A 20,957-nucleotide genomic window follows, 5' to 3' on the forward strand; every position below is an offset into this window, starting at 1 on the left:
GTAATTTAAATTTTCATTTTGCACTTAAATACAATTTCTGGAAATTGATGGTGTTTGAAAAAGTGGCCGCTTCTGAGCTAACTCTTGAGCACGCTGCTGCCTGGCCATATCCGCAGCAGTGAGCGGGGGATTTAGTACCATTGCATGGGAGACATAGGTGCCTAAAGCATTGCATCTACAATATACATCATGTAAACCAAAGCATGACCTAATCTGAGCAGTTGGAAATGCAGAACCGGAGGTCACGTCTTAAGATTCACCTATTAAATAAAATGAGGCTCCACTCTGCTGGGGTTGCACAACTCTCAACTTCTTTTGGAATTAAATGCCTAAGGCATTTAATGCCTAATGCATTAAGGCTTGCAACTCCCAGCAAGTTGTAGCACCGTTCTCCTATCCCTCTACTCAATGGTCAGATTGCTCCTCCCGGAGCCTTTCTCTTCCTAATAGGATTTGAACTCTGCTTCTTTCCCTGATGTCCCCTGACATCCCAGCAGACCATGAGGATATCTAGGTAGGAAATTCTCACTCTTTCCTGCTTAAGCTGTTCTGCTTTGTATGGAATCGTTTGGGACAGAGATGACACCGAAGTGCCTGTCTTCACGCTAATCTGGGCTATGTACCTTTTATTACTGATACTTATGTCACTTCTGTATTAAGTACTTATCAGTGATTGCATATATATGTATTTTAATGGTATTAATGCACCGCTCTGGTTGCCTGTGATATATTCTACTTATGTTAAATTGGGTGAGAGATTACAACACACTCAGGCACTGAAACAATAGTTCTAAGGCCACTGAAAACAGGACCTGTGTATCTGGAGAGAAGTAATTCTGCTAAATTTGGAATACTGTGTTTAAACGAAACACAGGGAATTGGACAAAGCTAAATAAACCAGTTTAGGGAAAGTCCTACAGAATTCTGTCAGGTCACATGGGATATTAGAGAAGTATCTGGAAGCACCCGTTGTTTTGTGCAAATTTACAGCGTGAGGAAATGGTTGTGATACTTATGCTCAAATATATAATACTTATTTTCTGTTAGGTCCTGCTTCTCTCTCTTACTTGAATAGATGGAACTGGATACCTTAAGTTTTGAATATTTTCAGGATTACTCTCAGCTGTAATTAATAGAAAAAGACGGTAAGTCTCATTTCTACTGAGCCTGCCACCACAGCTTCTTACTGTCACAGGTGGTGACAGTAAGAACCAGCATCAGAATTTAGACATGTTTGCCCCCAGTTTACAGATGTCTCAACGTGTGTCTAAAGTGGATGCTTCACTTATAATCCCGTTGTTGTAGCTTGTTGATGCAGGTGGGGAACACCTAGGTTTTTGTGGATCCTATCAGCTTAGGCCTCTGTTTGTCCATATACGTAAAAGGCTGAGATATTTTATATTGAAGTTACTGAAGCAAGGCCTAGAACCCAGTGACAGTTTAGGTGCCAGCTGAGCCAGTTTCAGATTGTGAATAAAAACTTTAGAAGCAGCTGAGGCAGCAGGTAAGCAGGACTGCTATCTTTTAATAGCTATAGTCTTTGAGCATCTTTTTGTTTAATATATAATGTACATTTCAGCATGGAAGCAAGGTATTCACTGCTGCTAACAAGCGGTCACAAATTTACAGAAGTGTTTTTTGCAAATGCTCTTGCCATGTTATGGTTGAAAATCCAACCTGGAACTTTTTTTAGTTTGTTGCGTTGACTTTGATTTATCACTGAACAATGCTCACACGCTATTATTACAACTGTAGACTTGCTTCTGGACTAAATCTTTTAGATTCAGTTATGAAAAACCTCCAAGTTTAAAATGTGTAAATCACAGGACTCTATAAAAGATGCCAATATATTCAGCTACTGTGCTTGTGTAACTCAGAGAGAAAAGAAACAGCTAAGTTGTCTGTTAATGCAGTTGTATTTTCTGTAGCACGGTGCTGACACCTTTAAATGCCTTCTTGCACAGAGGAAGTAATGTAATTCCAAATGACGCAGATGAGCATGTTACATTTTGATGACAAAAGGCACACCTACACAACCATCTCATGTTGTGACTAAAACAAAAGTTGTCTTTCTGCCAAGGTGTCTGTGTTAAGCAGAGATGTGTTTTTTGTTCCTCCGTTGTCTTATGCAAGTCACATACATATAGCGAGCTAGACAACTAGCAGGCACCGTAAGGGATTAGGAAAGAGAAAGTATGTCCTCTCCACTATACACATGAAAACACCAAAACTTAGGAACAATTACTTACAGGATTTCACTGAGTCCTAGATTTATGCAGCTTCTTGAAATTAAGCACTGAGATACCTAATTTTAAGCTTATTACTAATTTAAAGAAAATACCATATGTGAAAGTTCATTTATAAAAGGTCAGTAAATGCTTTAACAGATTTTGTAACAAATAGTCGTTTGTCTCATATTTTGATAAAGACTGCAGCAGGCTGTTTATTGCCATGGTTTATCACCAGCTGTGATGTCTTCTACTGACGTGCTTGTAACATTTCCAGTGTATCCCACTCCATTTTCAACATGCTAATAAAATACATTAATAGAGTGCAATCTTTATAAGCCCCCTTAAAATGCAACCAGGATATAATCTGTACTGAAATAAGACCCAAACAGGTGCTCTCTCTTGTATTAACGGAGTGGATTTAATACTGAAAAAATGTGCTTCCAGCCAAAGAACAGGCCCTTGTGTGTGCTGGTTGTGCAAACGACATTTGCCAGTTGTAATGAACTCAGACTATGAAATTCTAATAGCCACTGAAGGTTATCTGTGGCAAATGACTAATGCCTTCTAAATTAAGTTCTATAATTGCACTCTAGTGATTAATGCATTAAATTACTGATTTCTTCCATGTAAGACACTTACCAAATGCGTATCTTATTGTACCTCTGGGCTCACCTATAATGTACAATAGGTAGGTAAAATACATGATCATTTCCCACAGGCTGCTGCTTCTAAAGCAGGCTTCTACCCACACAAGATCAACGCTGTAATAAGGTCGTTATTTCTGGAGACACGCATTTTCATATCTTGCATAGGTAATGACCTTAAGTTCCTTTACCTTACGAGTCTCAGTTAGAATTATCATATTAAATACCAAGAATTATTTGATCTTTTTCCCACCTGGATTTCACAACAAACACAGGAAAATCTGTGATCTTCTTAATAAAACTCCAGCTTTAAAAAAGAAAAAGCCAGCGTGGGTTGTGTTGAGTGTTTGGGGAGTTATTAAAGTGTTTTAGAAAGCTTTTATCAAAGCAGTGAACTCAACAGTTTGTCCACAGAATGGGTAGAATAAGAAAAGATAAATTTCTACATGTACAAAGATAATTATTCTCTCTTTATGCATATGGAAGGATCCAAAACGAGCCTCTGCAAGTGAAGTTTTTCCTGGTTTAGGTAGCATCGATTTTGATCTGAATGTGCTTCTGTCAGCTTCATTCTTAGTGAGACTGAAGACTTTGGAGAGGCAGGTTTTTACATTTATATGCCTTTATAGCTTGGCTACCACTGAGTTCAATTACAAATATGACTGTGTTAATTCGAGCAAAGAAGAGAAAAGCAAGATCAGTAAAGTCTAACTGAGCAAAGTTTGATCAATTGATGAAAGTGCTCTATCAGTCTCGACATAAGAATAATTCAACATACTACGTTTTAGCTTGAAAATGCCGGTATTTTCATTTTAACACATGTTGAAACCAAAGTTTTGTCTGTTGAAATTAGCATGGTCGGATCTTGACAAAAAAGCTCAGAGCTGTGCTTATCCTGCTTCGGATTCTGAAAAATAAGGCAAAAATATGCAAAAGGGTAGTGTCTGAGGAACTGATTGAGCCCGCTCTGCTTCTCTCCACAGTCTGAGCAGGTTGTAGGAGAAAAATGTACTCCTACGCTTAAAATATATATATATATAAAATACAGCCCCGGATTGTCTGATCTCCACAGCTGTACAGGGCAAATCCCTATTCAGGGCCCTGCTGCCAGGCCAGCCAGACGCAGCAGCAGCTTCCCCCTGAAGCCACTCAAGAGTAGAAGGAGACCTTTGTTCAGGCAGTGCCCACCGGCCAGGCAGCTGTTCCCCGTATTCTGCAAAGAAAAGCTGACCGGAGCTGAAAACTAGTTTTATACTAACCTAAATACCTTTCAAACTTTGGGGCCGTAGTAAATTGGCCTGTGACAGCTTCCATGTTACTGAATTGTCTGGCATTTGTTTGTGAGCGTACATACGCACGCACTCATGCAAGCTCAGGTCTCTGCCCACAGAAACCCCCTGGGAATCAAGCAGTGCACGCAGCGTCAGGTAAGACAGGAGAGAGCCCCAAGAAATAATTCCTGCAGTGTTAACAAAAAGGAAAGACGAAGGTAAAACAAAATCCACTGGTAACACCAAAAGAAATGTCCTGTGAAATTGAAAATTGTACATGCCGACAATATGCCAAGGTTCTGCGTGCAACTGGGATTTAAAAGTCAGCACCTCCCCGACAGCCTCGTGGCTCCTGTTGCACTCGAGACATCCGTCAGTTAACAGCAGCGTATTCAGCTGGGATGGCCAGATTGCTCAATTCTGACTGCTTCTCCAAACATGAAGATGACAGATGAATTGCAACATGTCATGTTGTGCCACTCAAAAACGCAAAAGGTGAGGAGAGCGTAAAAACAGCACATCATTTCCTGCACTCCCAGGAACATTATTTTAAGGATCTCCAAAGCGGTTTATTAGCAAAGCATGCGATATCCTAGAGAAAAAGTCCTTAACATTTTTTTCACATGGAAAGATGCCTGCAGGCATCAGAATAATAATCTGACATCTCGATACTAGGTCACAAAATGTTTACCAAGAATCAGGAGGAAGTAATCTTCTACCCAGACTCAAGAGGGAGGACTGCTGGGCGGCCACGCGAGTTCCCAGGCTGGCTGGCAGCCCCTCTGCTGCTGCCTCTGACACCTACGCCCAGGGCAGCAGAGGCCCCAGAGTGGTGCAGATAGCGGGACCGGCCTGCCACGGAGCTGTGCCGGAGGCTGTGCTTCTCGGCGGCGCGCTGCCACCGCAGCCCTCTCCAGAGAGGTGACCTGCCACTCAGCCTCCTGCCCCACAGCAGGTAATCTCATCGACTGGGGTCTCACCTGCTAGGATAGAAAAATACAGCAGTTGTGCTGCACCTCACTCGGTGCCTGGTTTAGCCAAACTCCAACCAGTGCTGCGTGCACTCCTGCTTTTATGCCGACAGCAGGCCAGGAGTAACTGGAGAAAGCGCTCGGAGCGGGAGGTGGCTCAGCAGATGTCACATCGCTTCTGGCTTCATCCACACCTGAGAGTCCGACATGAAATGTTTTTCACTTTTCTATGGCCTCTTCCTGTATTTTTCCTACCTGTTTTGACTTGACAGCAGTTTCTGCTCATTTTGTGCTATCAGCACAAGCCCTAAAACACCGCTCTTATCTACACCTGTTCCTGCTATGGCAAGTGCTGCCTAAGGAAAAGAGAGATGCTGCAGAGGCTAAGCTTCTGTGACCCACTGCCTGTGAAGCAACCGTCATCTCACAAATCATGTTTGCCTGAAAATAGCATGCTTGCCATTTTCAGTAACCCCACAGATTGCTGATATTTTTCGTTTACTTTGTACATTTAAGAGAATTTTGTGTCCAGTCACCTTTGCTCCTGGTTTTCCTGGCCGATGTGCCAGTATTTGCATTGACGGAGCTGTTTGGGTCAAGACCCGGTACAGATGGGCTACAATAGCATAAACTTGTGTCTTTTTTGCACTAGGGTATATGGTGCAAATCAGCAAACAGCCTTCAGCAGCGAACAGCTGGTGTTTTTAAGAGAGCAGAATCAATTCTCCATGACCATGCCAATGGATAAAGCAGTGCTCAAGTGGAGCATTTCCCAGTTATCACAGATTTGTGCTTTTGATTTTTATTGCATTTCCTACCTTCTTAGAATTATATAGAAGCAGTTGTGTTTGGCATCCACACATGTGAGTTCGTCTACATTTGGAATTTAAAATCTATTGCAATCTGCTTGGCATGAGTTTCCCTGTAAGCTTTTGGCATATACTTACTGCTCTCCACAGTCGTTCTTCATTTCTTTTTCTGTTGCCCCACTAATTAAAGCCTTAGCTCATTTTCCTTTTAAGGTCCAAACTATCTTCACTCTGGAAAAGAGTAAAATATTAATGAAATGTCAAAGGTCTTCAAACTGTTGTATTTGTGTTGCAACCTGTGATGATTACACAGGACTCTCTCTGACCAGCAGCCTGGGCTGCATGCCTTTCTCACTCAGTAAACAAATCTTTTCCACAGAGTTTAAATATGTAATTGAATGGCAGAGGCTGTTTCTTTCCACAAAAGCACTTACGAACACATCTTGCATTAAGCTTTGAGATTTCAGTGCAATCATGGGCTAGTATTTTTCTGGTTTACATGCTGTTTTTTCCTTCCAGGGTCCTAATTCTGAACATGACACTTGGCTGCCCTGTTGTGAACTTCCTATTCTTCAAGTGCATGACTAATCTGAGCAGAAAAATGAATGCAACAGGGACAACACAGCAACAAGGCTACTCCTAAGCTTATTTTTTTGTTTAAGGTTTTCTAATTTGTTTAGTTTTCAATGGCACTCGCTTCAGAGCCGGTGTGAGTGAAAAATAACTCACTACCTCATACAGCTGGGTCTGAAGAACATGCTGATACAATGATCTGATAGTGTTGTATGCTGCTGATGCAAAAACCTAAGAGGACAAACCAAGGAAAAGAAATGATAAAGCACTGCTGCAGGGGGAGGCCCATTCTGCCACGGACTGTAAATATTCCAGGTTCAGTGGGGGCTGCAGTGCCCAGCGTACCTGAGCGAGCAGGAGCAGCAACGTGGGCAGCACAAGATGGCATGGCGGCCAGAGCGCTGCTCTCTCCCCATCGCATGCAAAGGCATCGGCCTCCTGGTTCTTTTGTCCTCCACAGATGTGGCTACACGATGTGCAGATGTTGTGTGCTGCAAGCATGGGTGCTGTCAGACACCCAAGGCCCACTGTCATTTCTTGCTGATTATTTGGGAGAAAAGTCCCTTTTCTACTTACTGTATGTTTAGTCTTGGACCATAGAAGTAAAGTGCATGGGGTTCAGTCTTCTTTTGGGCTAATTAAATTATAATTTAATTTCTTGAGAAAGGACACCCACTACCTTTCCTTCTGAAGAAACCCAGAATCTAAATTTATCTTGGGTGTTTTTTTCTTTTTATAAATTATTTATAGTTTTAAAACTATGCAGTGAAAAAAAAAGCATGTAGAAGATGAGACAGAGTGGCAGGTTGTTGTTCTTGCCAGCGCTGCAAACAAACTGAGGCAATGCCCCTTGTGCTGGAAACCCAACAGGCAGACCTGTGAGGATGAAATCACATTTTAAAACTGAATTTGGAAGGCAGAAAATCCTCTTGTCTGCATTAACAGATGGAAGTAATTTCCTCCCTTGTTAGATATTCTAGAGCAGGCAGATACTTGATTTACATCTGCTGTCTCCTAGTGACATAAAATATGGTTTGGTGACACAGTCTCAATGAGGAAACTGAAGGTCAGGGAACAATTAATCGCTTTCTCGCTCGTAATTTAATATGAAGATATTTAGGCATATTTAGGATACTTAGGCATCCAAAGATGAAGACAGCACCATGCTGGATTTAAAAAGTGTCTAAGAGGGGAACTGACTTGCTTTCACTTGCTTGTCAGTGCCTAGAGCAGCCAAAGGCTATTGATGACCTGTTGCATGGCCCTATGTTGTGAAGGCTTAAATGAATGCAGAGCACCACAATGCACCCAGTCAGCCTCAATTCACTGCAAATAGTGTAATGCAAGTAAAATCAGAGAGCTGGGTGGAGTTTCCACAGTCCAGTTTTGCTCTAAAGGAGTGTAATGCTAAACCCCACCTTCCCTTGGATGGGAGCACATGGCCTTTCTTCTGCTTCTGGGAATCAGGAGATAGGGACTCCCAACTGCACGGTCAGAAAGAGCTCCTTGCTGAAAGGGGCTCAGTGGTCCCAGTTCTCATCCATTTCACTGGAAGCGGAGAGCAGTGCGTATACCCAGAGCCTCCTGTCTGCAACAGCTCCTAGATTCAAAATTTCAGGGAACAGGAGACTGCCAGACCAGAGAAAACTGACATTACCTTTAATGATGCCTCTTCTTGGCAATTCTTCCCCCACTTTTTCCATAAAACAGAGAGAACATTATCATCTAAGTCTTGTCGTAGATATGTCTGTCTCCAGTAAGATGTATTTGTGACAGATCAGCCCAGCACCATAAGCCTAACTGAAATGCTGGACTCTCTACAGCTGCCATGATGTCCTTTTTAATGCCGGGCTTCAGCACTTCTGTAGCTGTATCTAAGCTGCACACTGCTGCAATGTGAATGGATACGTAAGTGAGCCTGGGAAGTGACGGTGGCACTTCCCCTCCTAAGTGGTTGCCCAAAACCCAATGAAAAACGGGGCAGTAGGGGTACAAGCAGGCAGCTGGCTATGCCAGTTGGACCAACCCTCATTTTTGCTGCAGCACTTCAGTGAAAGCTAACTATGCCAAACTTCAGGAACATCTATATCAGCGATAGACTGCAGACATCTATAGTCTTCATCAATGAACAGGTTAAGCTAAGCTAAATTGTTCTGCTAAACTTTTAGTAAGTAATTAACCCTGAATTATCAACAACAGGCAGCTATGGTAATGGTTATGAAAGAAATAACAACCGGTTGCACAGTTATTAATATGAGAGCACTGAACAAGGCAGATGAACAGCATGTGCTGCCATGGAATTAATAGAAGGGACAATGGTGGCAAGTGCGATCTCCTGCAGGGTGGTACAGTTCCAGCGGGCTGAGATAGCTGCTGAAAGACGCTTGCGTTGGCAAGAGCAGCATGTACTCGGCAGTAGATGGATGGAAGTCAGAAGTGGATGGTAATAAGGAGCGTTAAAAATAAATCTAGCTTAATTAGGTTAAAAAAAAAGAGATGTGAATCTGACAGCTCAGCAACAGGCAACTGTTTAGTTTGAGCAGTTATCCTGGGGACAAGAAATTCGTACTGGAGCACCCAGAAGCGGAGAGATGAAGTGACCTGCTGTGCACCCTGTGCTCCCTAACTGGGCTGTATCGGTGCCCATTTTCTGAAGCTGTATGCTCACCAGTTTCAGAAAGGAGGGTCTCTTTAAAATGTCTTACCTTGAAACACCCTAAAATATTAGCTAATTCTTAAAAATCTTGGCTCCTGTGTTTGTATAGGAGCATTCATATGCACCTGTGAATTCTGGGCCAATGAAAGATCGTGAGCTGACAGGCTTGGGACTGAGGCATATAGAAACATCATGCATGTAGTAATGTGGGCTCCCCTCAGTGTCCCTCTCTAACCATTTTCATGGACCATTTGTCAGCAGAGTGAGGAGCTCCGTGTCCCTTCTTGTCCTCTCTGCTGAGAACGTAAATGAGGAAGGCAAATAAGAGCAACCTCTTACGAGGGAGGGTACATGTCCAGCTGGGTACTACACTGCAATTAAGCAACTTGTTTCACTTCCCAGCATGACTGAGGTGGCAGGATGAAACTGGAACAACAGTATTAGTTAGAAAAAAAAAAAGAGACTAGAAGGATAAGCAGCGGGGAAACATAAGGCAAACACAGTAAAATGGAAAGAGTGGATCCAAACCAAAACCAAGGCCCTTATTGCAAGCAGAACCAGTCTGACCACTGAAATGCAGAGGTGATGGAAAAGAGCTGCTGGACCCCCAAACCAGGAAGCTTGTCTTCCTTCCCTGCCTCTTAAATTTCTTTTGAACCAGTTGTTGTGTTAAGAAAACAGCTCCCTCTTTTCTTACTGGTGAACATGGGGAACTTACCCATGTACCCACTGGACTTTATTAAAATTTAAGTGGCTTTTCTTCCAAGTTTCTGTGTAATATATTTTATCAGGTGAATCCAGTTTTCCTGGGTTACAAAATGTCCCCACGTAGCAGCTCCTCCTGCTCTGCAGGACGGTCCCTTTGCCTTGCTGAGGAAAGCTGCCTCAAGAATCCCAGCCAGCCTTATCCGTCCAGTTTCTGTATGGGGTCTATGTGAATTATTAAAAGTCTACTCTGATAACTGGACAGCAAATAATTTAATCTCAAGCTAACGCCCTTTCTGTTATTGTTAAATAACATATCTTACTGTCCTGGAAAAGGTAGGGCTGGAAGAACGGGCTGCACACTACTATATAATGGTAGTGACAAGAAATCTTACAATGCATGAAAGAAGTTACATACATTATTCTGGGGGAGAAGGATTTATCTGTCTATTCTGGCTGCACACCCTGGCCTGGGACGGTGATAGGCAAAGCAGGGCCTGTCTCCACTCCGCTGTAGTGCAATTCCTTTGGGAACCGTGTCGAAGGGACTGGACATGCCCTTGACAATAGGAGATGCTCCTGGCTTTGGGGCAGATGTTTACTTGCTTCCTAGTTCTTCTTGCCCCGGCATCCTTCCTGACAATCCACAGGAGACCAAGAACAGGAGCTTGAGATGTGCTTCCCTCATCTGTGCTACTCCTCCTCCGACAGCTGATGTGGTAAGCTGCGCTACCTTCTGCAGCACAGCACAAAGAGGAATAAACAGCTTTTGTGGCACGGGAAGCAAGTTTTGCATAAACATGACAATAGTCTCTGCGCTCCAGTGCCTGAGCTGCTGTTTTTCCTTGAACTCAATAGGTATCTTCAGATAATTGCCGAGAGAGGATTTATTTCACCTAATGCGCAGGGGGTATTAGAAGGGCTGCATTCATTTAACTGCCTAAGATAGACACGAAGACCAGAAAATCCCAAATTTGGATTTGTCACAGAACAAAATTCTGAAATCAGTGTCACTTTAATGCAACAGGGTTTAATTCACAGGATTTTACTGGAGTTCAGTCCACGCTACACGAACAGCTTCTGTTGGTAGAACAGAGTATTTCTGGCTGTGATTCTGACGACTGCTGACCACTTTCCCCAGTACCATCAGTTTGGAATTAGTCTATATGGGGAAAACCGTGCATCAGCCAAGTTTAGTTCTCACAAGCTGGGAATCACACAGAAACAGAATGAGAAGGGGACCCAAAGCTCACGTAGTGCATCCCACCCCAGTGTTTTCCTGGCCCCTGTTTATTTAAAACAGTCTTTAAAAATCTCTCGTAACAGGTTTTTGACAGCTTTGTCAGACCATCTCTCCTTGCTTGTTATGATCCCTGTGGCTAGAAGGTTTTTCCTGATATCTAACCTAATTCTCTCAAGCTGCAATTAAGCCTATTATTCTTGTCCTACTTATATGGATAATTCCCTTCTTCTTTGCAAAATATGCTTCTTACAGAAAACCAAATTTCTGTGTCCCCTTTGGTCTTCTGTTGTTCACACTGAACACTACATGATCTTTAACGTGACCTGTGAAGACAGGCTCTTCCAAACTTCTAATAATTCTTGACTCCCTCTGCTTGGCTTCCCTCCAACTACTTCACATTTCCCTTGAAGAGGAAAAAATTTGCTCAACATTTGACACACTGCTCTACCTGAGGCCTTACTAGTGCTGAGTGGAGCTGAAGGATTGCTTCATGCATTTTGTAAGTTACAGTTCTGTGTAAACATCCCTGTATTGACATTTAACGTTTTCACAACAGCCAGGTCCTGTTGAGTCATGCTCAGATTGTGATTCACTCCCTGCAGAGCTGCTGCGAGATCTTGGGTCCCCACCCTTCCCCCAGCACTATGCAGGTCAAGCCCTCGTTCATAAGTCAGTGTCGAAGGCTGACATATTGCTCCTCCTCCTTTTTCATTTTTAGAAATATTGGCATGCTGCAGCCAGTTCTTGTTTTTCTTTCCTGGAGTTGTCAGTACATACCCTTTCCTCCCTCTGCCGAAGGCACACGGGTTGTCCACCTTCACTAACGTGCTGCTTCTTCCCTCACCCACAAGGGTTTTCCTGTTGTTTTTTTTTATTCACATCCTGTTAGCTCAAGCGAAAACAGCTTATGATCTGCACAAGACGCGTTCATCCTCCCATCTGGTTTCATTTGCACGGCAAACGTACTGTCATGATCTTACTAGCTCTCCAGTCTCTCGGGGCCGTAAAGGTATCCGCCCTCCTGAAGGTTTGGCTGCCGGGGCTCAGGGAGTGCTCGAGGTTGACCTGAGGTCTTAGGCCGGGGAGCTGCGGGGTTCTCCAGGCTGGCAGGGCGGCCGCGGAGCTGGGCAGGCTGGGGGGCACCTGGGGGCAGCCCTCAGCTCAGGGCATCAGCTTGTGGGTCGGGGCATGGGTGCAGATCCGGGGGCAGGCAGACCTCTCATGAGAATTCAAGCCCCGTGTGGAAAAAAAAAAAAAAAGCAGCAGAAACAGTCCTCTCTTTCCCCCCAAATATTCAAGCATGCAAAAACCCCAAGCTCAGCCACACAGGTAATCCCCCCAAAACACGCTTTCAGGAAGTCTTATAGATCATAAGCAAAAAATGGTAAAAACCTTTCTTTTACCTTTGCAAGTTATATTTAGTATGGTGCTATCAAAGGACTATCAAGCAATATTAATACATCAATGTTTTCTAGAGAATTTGCAGTTCTGCACTTCTTAAACTAAAATGGTCTAATAAGCCATAAATTTACATTTCTTAAGTTACCCTGCCTGGCTCCCTTAACAGAATGACTGCAATACAATACATACAGCAGTGTAAATCTGTAAAACCGTAGAGCTCCAAATATTAATCAGAAGCTTTCCTAACAGAAATTAATAAATGGAAGTCCAGAAATTTAATAAGGAATGAAATTTCACAAGCTGTTAAAAGACCAGAAAAGACAGATTTCATAATATTTTATAGGGCATCTAAAGTAAGTTCAATACTTTTCAATGACTTTATGAAACAAAAATCACTTAACTGACTGTAGACTTGAGACGTGCTTCAGTTCAAGGTTGGTATTTCAGCACTCTTGTCTTGTTTGCTGGAGTGACAATCCTGAACTTCAGTTGGTAGTGCAAACACCTCTGGAAAGCATGGGACCTAAAAAGAAAGGGGTAGCAAAGAAAATACTAATACCCAATAGATACGGCTCTGGGATAAACCTGAAGATATGATTGCAATTGAGACAATTTCAGCAGAAAAAATTGTCAATCTTATGTAAGCAAGAATGGAGGATAATGTGGAATATGTCTTATCTTTCCATACCAATCACTACATTCTCATCAATGATACCGCAGAACAATTGAGATTATTGTAATAATTGCTTCTCCATTACACAGGTTTTTGTCTCCATTTGCTTCTTGCTGTCATATACAGTTGCTGACAGGATGCTAATAAACACTTTCTTGAATGGTTGCAGCACATCCATCATTCTACTAGCCTGACTCGTAAGTGGGGCCACTAGATGCTACCACAATACAAATAAATAATTAAACTATCATGAAAAAATAACAGAGCAACTTGTAGCAATCCTCTGTTTAGAGCAATAGAGATATTATTGGTTTAATTTGTACATAAAATCAGAACTCAGTCTCATTTTTTCCTTTGGTTTGGATTAGCCCACGTGATGGCAATCTCTGTCATTAACATATGGCGAGTTCTTCCTTCAAACACTGCCAGTTTAACATATGTTTTGTTCGTGCAATACCAAAAATAAGATGAGAAGATCTGCTTGGCTTTCAGTAAGTATATGAAACCGTCAGGAATTTTCCTGACAAATACCGAATAGCCTGTAACACCACAAAGGTGAACCGTTCATACAGGGTTTAGCACAGTGCTCCGGCGTAGAGGAGAGTAAAGCCAACAGCAGCATGTATAGAAGCCATGCCACTGCTGCGCCCATTTCATGTGCTGTGCTTAACCAAAACCCCTCTGTCCCTTCGTAGCTGGATAATGACTACTATAAAGCTGAAAATGCTACAGACAAGGTGTTCTGCTGCCATCTCAACCTTCAGGCGGGAGCAGGTGAAACAAGTGAGGAAGGGAAAAAAAGGCCAACTACACACAGTCAGATAAGTCAAAGGAACTGAAACTGAACTTTATTATTTTTTTAAAAAGTATTCTACAATAATGGCTCAGAATACTACCACAACGTACAGGGACAAGGCAGTGCTCTGGGCTATGACTGTAGATTACTCTAGTATATATATATTTGTAAGAGCTAAAGAAAGGTTGAAGCAGGGCAGTTCAACATTTCTTAAGCACATATTTCATAATTTTAACATTTTCTAGATCTCTCATATTATAGCAGGATTTATCAAATGCAATGTAATCACAGAAGTCTTGCATAAATACAAATATCGATACTTTACCTTGAATATTGTATATGATATAAATTCTGCCTTACCTTTAAAAAAATCTCCAGATCATTATGTGACCTGGGAGTCTTTCCTTTTCTTTCTCTTTAAGAGTTTTTAAATATATATATATTTTTATATATATTTGCTATCATACATCAAAGTATATATGAATCCCATAATTTCTGTTATATTTTCTGCAGACATGGTCTGAAACAAAATCACCAACAACTAAATCAAAAGCTTCCTGGTTAACATAGGAAAGCCAAAGAGGATCTTTCCTCTTTTTTTGCATTTCAGTACTAGTATTTTTTTAAACTTGTAAGGATTCTTCAGAAACTAGAGGTCCATAGATCATTTAAAGCAGTCTTTATAAGCAAATTTACATACTTTGACATGCTTTTGTGAGGCAGTTAGTATCAAAATCCAATAGTATTTCTTACAGAACCATATGACTTTCTGCGATGCAGATATACCTTTCATTTCTAAAAAGCCACAGTTCTTTTTCTACATCTGCTCTCATCAAATCCCCAGGATTCATTCATAAAACTGCTGCTGTTCCAAATGCTGATGCTGTTATCCCCACTGTGGATTAAGATGTACACCCAATCTGGTGACATCATCGTGTGGAAGATTGATAAGTAGGAAAATACCCTCCCCAAATCCACAGATAGTCTTTTCTATCTCTAAATCCTCATGATTCATGTCACCCAACAGTGCAATGCGACGAAGACACGTCTCTGTGCAGGCTAAGGGTCTTCTTCCATCAAAGGAATCTCTAGGGGAAAAAAAGACAGAGCATTGATTGCTGATTTTAACTTCCATTTATACTTTTTCGAGTATTAGTATTAGCAATTCTGCAAAAATAGAAATGGACATTGCAAAAATCTGAACAACACGTACAGTGTCTCCAAATTCTAGACCCACTAACGCTCTAACACCTATGTGAAAATTAGCTTACTAAAACTACCCAGATTTTCTAAAACAAGTTAGGCCCACAAAAATCTAAATGCAAACAACCTTTCTACTACATTAATTACTGAATCAGCATTCAGAGTAGGCAGAGACTTTTGCTGGCATTATCATAATTTCTCCCTCCTCCTTCTAGCTGTCCTCTTCCCCTTGTGATGCCGTTACAAGTTAGCTCCAACCCTATGAAGCAGGAAGACTTCCTCAACCCAGACCTTCACCCACACTAAATTTAGGACACTGGGCTTCAGCTCTGCTACCGATAAATCACACAGAGATTTCTTTGCCTAGCGACTCTCAGTGACTGTGGAGAGCAGGATCACAGCCGCTCCTTTTAAATGTCTCCAAGGAAAGCTACCTAGTTTCCTTAACACGCTGAGCAGCACGCCATACAGCTCCGTCAGAACTCAATTAAATTACATCAACGCATGCTCATGTTCGATTTAAATGCAGACGATAACATATGGCAATCTCCCTTCTCGTACATCGTCCTGTGGGTACGTTCCCCTCATGCTGTGACTCCCATGTCCACGGCTTAATGCGTACATGCTTTAGACTGAACAGTTTACTTTACATGCAGACATGATGAGCTTGTTAATAAAGGCTGCTAATTTTGGCTTAGTATGAAAACGTGATTTGCTTTCCATTTTAAGGAGAAAATCCTGTTCTTTGCTGTTGAAAGCCATGGCATGTGAGGGAGTTGTGAGTGTAGGAGTTGAGGAGCAGATGAACAGACCAGCACAGGCAAGATGATGGTTGGCTTCGCTGCTGTACACAGGTGCCTGCTGACATCCCTGTTGATGAGCCTGCTGTTATGGGGTCTGGACAGGAACCTTCTGGCCTGGGGTTCAAATCCCTTGCACCACAGCTAGCAACGACATGCCACAGCCACGAAGTTCTACGACCATGGAGTAGTATGGCTTAAAAAATGTCCAAATTAAGATGTGGACAAAAACATGGAGAAAGTAGGAGCATGTCAGCTGGGTTTATTCCTGCTCTGACAGTACAAACAAGTGATGGCTCCTGTTTACAGACTCACCTATTGCACCTATGCAAAACTCACCATCTGCAATATCGATCCGTGGACTTGTGGATGCAGCCTCCCCAGCAGTGCTACGGCATACGTCAGTTCGATCTGAACCAGGAAGCGCTGCCGCCTGGCATGCCTGGGGCGGGTACAAACTTTGAAGCAGTTCAGAGGAGCCCGACCTACTGTCGCAGGTCTCAAATTCGCTAGGCAGTGTGTCTGTAATCCTGGGGCCGGGGTAAGCAGGAGGATTCTGATCTTCTGTCTGCAAACCATGCCCCTGCTCTGTGGTAACTGAGTATCCGGGTGCCAGAGCATTCAAGCCGCTGCTTACAGCTTCATCGTAAGAAGGCAACATGACAGGAACGCCATCCACCACCACAAAGTCGGGGTCACCCATGGAGCCCTCCTGGTTGCCTCTACGTCAGAAACAGACGAGTTATCACAGAGAACGGGAGCGTGTCAGCAGCACCTCAGAGCAACCGCTGAACTTGAGGAAACACAGCACTTTCTAGTCATGCAAAATGAAGCTACAGGGTCATTAACAGTCACAGAAATGTTTGCTTCACGGGTTTGCAAAACTCTGTTCAGGTTGACAGTCAGGTGGAATCTGTTACAATCGGAAAAATGAAACTAGTAATGTGAAGAACAGTTTTGAGAAGGGAAGGAAAGCAGGTGCTTGGAAGAGATAAGGAGCACCATTTGCTGTGCTGTGCACAGTAGGTATCATGGATATAAGATCACAGATGTAGTTCACCAGTAAAAAGTGTCTGAACCCCTGGAAAGATGCGTGCTAGAGCACAAAAATGTTTACAGCCCATGTAAACAGGCGCTGAGACAACTGCTACTGGATGACAGGGCTTTAGTGGCCAGATCTGTGGCCTCCTTCAGGTCTTACTTTCAAAGGATGAAGGCTTCCTTAACCAGTAGCAAACTGGTTTCTTTTTTAAGCAAAACGTTTCTATTAATTGGGAAAGTCTGTTAAACCCTAAAGTGTCTGTTTAGGAGCCAATTAAATCACAGTAGAGTCCTAGCAGGAGGGAATTGGTCCCAGGTACCTTTAGGACATGAAAATGTCTGAAAAGGAGAGGACAGAAAGCCATTTCAATAAGCTAGACAAGTACAGGCTATAAAGCTATCCGTAGTGCAACCCATTACCCTAAAGATCTTCCTAGTTATATACGTTTATGTATACTACTCCCCATATACTGGATATACGGACATATATATGCATATACGTTTACACATTACTTATATAATCTGTATACTTTTATGTACACATTTCTTTAACATTAAGATCACCAAGTCCGTTCTGCTGCATATATTTACTGACATACAGCTTTTTCATCTCTGTTTTCTGCACGTGGTAGAATAAAGACACGAGAAAAAGCAAGCGCGGGAGAGAAGGAGTCACACGGTGAAGGACCATAGCAAACTGAGCAGACTGAAAACTAGGAACAAGTCTAAACCCAGATACAGTACTAGCTTTGCCTAAAACTCCACATGCCTGCCTTTGTTTTTCCAGCTGTAAGATAATAATAATAATACCCACCTACCTGTCTTATGAGGAGTGCTGTGAGAATCAATGACAAATGCTCATAGCTGCACGGTATTTTATGGAAATAAAGGAAGATGTAGGAGATGTTTATGAATCATGATGAAAATAATACTCATGAAGGGAAAGCAAACTTTTAATATAAATTTGTCCATAGAGAAAAAAAAAAATCTTTCTTAAAATTTGCATTACTAAGTCTACAGTAGTTAAAAAATTAATTCCCCCAGCACCTGAAAATGAGTATTTAAAAAAATTGTCAGCTATTTTTACATGCAGAAGCAGCGATTCTCAGTAGTAGAGCTGCAATTACTCCCAAAGTGAATCTGGCAAACTTTGCCTTTTATTTTAGTTGCAGAAAGGTCTACTGCGGGTTTTTTGGGGTACCCTTCCACATCGGTGGTTCAGAGACTTCTGCTCAGAGCAGAAGAAGAAGGTATCTGCAAGGCTTGTGAGCCGTGCTGTCTCCTCAGCAAGGAGTGCTGAATGTGAAAACTGAATCAAGGTCCTCAATCTTAAAAAAAAAAAAAAAGAAAACAGTACAAACCTTGGAAGGAAATGTGTCTTAAATTTGGTCTGGAACATCCTGGCTAAAATAACCAGTAGCAGTACTAATAAAACGCTGGTAGCAGTAAACGCCACTATTTTCCATGTCGTCAGGAGGGTCTCCTGTGTATTTGGCCAGGTTTGTTCTGTAACAAAAAGGCAATACAAGAGTTGTGTTTGATTATTACCACTGTTATTTTGTATTAATACTTCAACAATACTCGGAAGTGCCAGTTAGGACATCTTTTATATGTACGTTGTAAAAACACACAAGAACTCAATGCCATGTACCAAAAGCAGCCTTAACATTAAGCTGCCACAGGGGCTGGACCTGCTTTTTCCCCTTGACTTTTTTTACACATGCAATCATGAACTTAGCTTATATACCTATAAAAATATCCAGAAGATGGTAAAAAATACATTTGAAGAGCTAATGATTGAAATGGTTTAGAATCACTCAGGATCTTGGAAATGTACTGTTTTTAATAGCGTCTTAAAATCAATGTTCATCACTTAAGCATGAAACAGAGGAAGTTCAACAGGCACTACAGACGAACAAATTTGCTCTAAAAAAGAGAGACTATAAGAGAATAGGAGTAATGCCACTGCTGGTTCCTTACCTGTTTTGACACAGTATACTTGGTAGGAGGGGAACCACTCTCCGTACTGGCAGGTGATGTACTTGTAGTCGTTGGTAAGGGTGTAACCAGGATCACAGTAAAACTCCACCACCGTCCCGTGGTTGTAACGCTCGCAAGGCCGCGGGTGGCAGATGTAGTCTCCATGACTCACCATTGGAGGTAGTGGACAAACTTGGGCAAATAAACGGAGAGAAAAGGAGAAAGACGTTAACGCCAGCAACTCACTGCTGGGTAACTTCAGTGTGTCAAAATGCTCAGGGCACACTTCAGGCTCCCTTTCAGGCTCCCTGCAGTTCTGGGTTCATCTCAGTGGTACCAGACCGCTGCTGCTGGGAGAACACGCGCCCATCCGCACCAGCGGATGGATTCACGCACCTCCCGCGTGGTAACGTGTGCTGGGGTAGGTCACTTTTTGGCACTTACCGACACCAGCAAGCTCTGCTGTCACCTGCTTTTTTAAAGGCCTGAGAGATGGGATCTGTGAAGCTTCCCATCCTCTGGGGAAAGAGGGGGCAGAGGAGGAAGACAGAAGGGGACACATATGCCTATAAGATGGCTATATGGGGATGGAGGACAGTCAGAATAAGGAGAGTCCCTCTCCTTATGAAGCATCTCAAATTCAGCTGTAACATCCTATTTTTTGTTTCATTAACTTAATTAAATGGTTATTTGCACTAATTAAATTCCTAGATACTCACTTTTAAAAATAAGTTTGCCATCAACTGTGCTGCAAGAGATGCACAGCACACAATGTTGCTTAAGCACTTACAGTCCGTACCGCTGTAATATTATTTAGTTGAGCTTAAACTCTACTGGTGTTATTTGTGTTTTGTTACCTCTGAACAGCCCGACTGATCTCAGTGGGACCGCTGGTGGAGCGAGGTCTTAAATATAACAGAGGCTGAGCCTGTGTTAATTAAGTACAGTGTTTACATAAGGTTAGGTAAATAAGAGAGAATTGCAATATAAACATGTGGAACTTTTATTGTAGGCCCTGAAATGAAAAGAAATGTCCTCTCACATGGCTGGGCAAATGAACTCAATGGAGAACCGAGGGAGCATTCTCTAGGAAACAGCAGCGGCAAAAGCAGCTCGCAAGCAGTATTTTTATGAGAGAGGAAACTTTTCCACTGAGTACGTGTTAGTTGATTACTATTTTCTTAAGTGCTTCTAACACAGAGGAAAAAAAAAACCTACAAAGTGTAATGATGTCTCAAATGGCTACATACTGACCCAAAAAGGGCTTAAATTACTGGATGGCTTGTTTTATTTCCCTTCAGAGGCAGTAACTAACTGGCTCAGTGCCCCATCTACAGGCTGTTCCCTTCACTTCCTGCCTCCCTCATGCAGGCAAGACCTACTGCATTGATTTAAATAATGAAAATGCCATCTCTCAGAAGAAGAATCTTTCCAGAAATTACAATTCAGCTGCTTCTCTGTGAATCTTGTTACATGAATAATGCATTTCATAAAAAAATACACAAGATATTAAATGAATCTTCAAGAGAGGCTGATTACAATGTGCAGCAATGTCTATTCCCCATCCCCTGGAGACATGGTTTTGTTTGCATTTTCACTGGCAAGGCTTAATAATAACTTGAAATCAGAGCAAGTAATTCACATAAAAATTCACATCCTCAATACTCTGCATACTTTCCAAAGTCTCTGGGCCCACAAGAAAGTAGGATGCTTTACTGGGACGTCAACTCAAGATGGAAAACAATCTTCTTAAGACTAGGGCAAAGGTGTCAGACTGAAAGAGTAGGAAAGAACCTTTTGTCCATATCAGGGATCATTCTTCTATTAAAAAGAAAATTATCAGCGAAAGCAACAATTCTGGCCTGCCATAAGGAAACCTGGTATATTTTTATCTACGCTTAGAGCATGAGAACAAAGGAAGACAGCAATATAAGCTTCTTTGCAACTGAATTTTGCCAAG

At 42.2% G+C, this 20,957-nt stretch overlaps 2 protein-coding genes across 4 annotated transcripts in view; both read right to left on the bottom strand.

The window, feature by feature from the left end:
- The window catches only part of TLR5 (toll like receptor 5), a 31,523-nt gene extending 16,670 nt beyond the window's left edge, over positions 1-14,853 (bottom strand). The window contains exons 1-4 of one of the 3 annotated variants that reach the window (XR_012995026.1): positions 14,760-14,853; positions 11,881-13,027; positions 6,065-6,157; positions 2,631-3,782 (exon numbers count right to left, since the gene is read on the bottom strand). Coding sequence is in view for 1 of the 3 variants with exons in the window: in XM_076334633.1 (XP_076190748.1) it covers positions 6,065-6,087 (23 nt within the window). In the remaining 2 variants the exon portion in view is untranslated. Of the gene's footprint in view, positions 1-2,630; positions 5,312-6,064; positions 6,158-11,880; positions 13,028-14,759 lie in introns of those variants that run through there. The other 2 variants (XR_012995025.1, XM_076334633.1) reach the window with 2 other exon arrangements.
- A 118-nt stretch (positions 14,854-14,971) lies between these two features.
- The window catches only part of SUSD4 (sushi domain containing 4), a gene marked incomplete at its 5' end in the record, with an annotated part of 74,717 nt that continues 68,731 nt past the window's right edge, over positions 14,972-20,957 (bottom strand). Inside the window, 4 exons of the mRNA XM_076335333.1 lie at positions 14,972-15,061; positions 16,316-16,698; positions 18,379-18,523; positions 18,998-19,189. Coding sequence (XP_076191448.1) covers positions 15,033-15,061; positions 16,316-16,698; positions 18,379-18,523; positions 18,998-19,189 — 749 coding nt within the window. The remainder of the gene's footprint in view (positions 15,062-16,315; positions 16,699-18,378; positions 18,524-18,997; positions 19,190-20,957) is intronic.

The sequence above is a fragment of the Aptenodytes patagonicus genome, chromosome 3 (assembly GCF_965638725.1).
Source record: "Aptenodytes patagonicus chromosome 3, bAptPat1.pri.cur, whole genome shotgun sequence".
Classification (NCBI taxonomy): domain Eukaryota; kingdom Metazoa; phylum Chordata; class Aves; order Sphenisciformes; family Spheniscidae; genus Aptenodytes; species Aptenodytes patagonicus.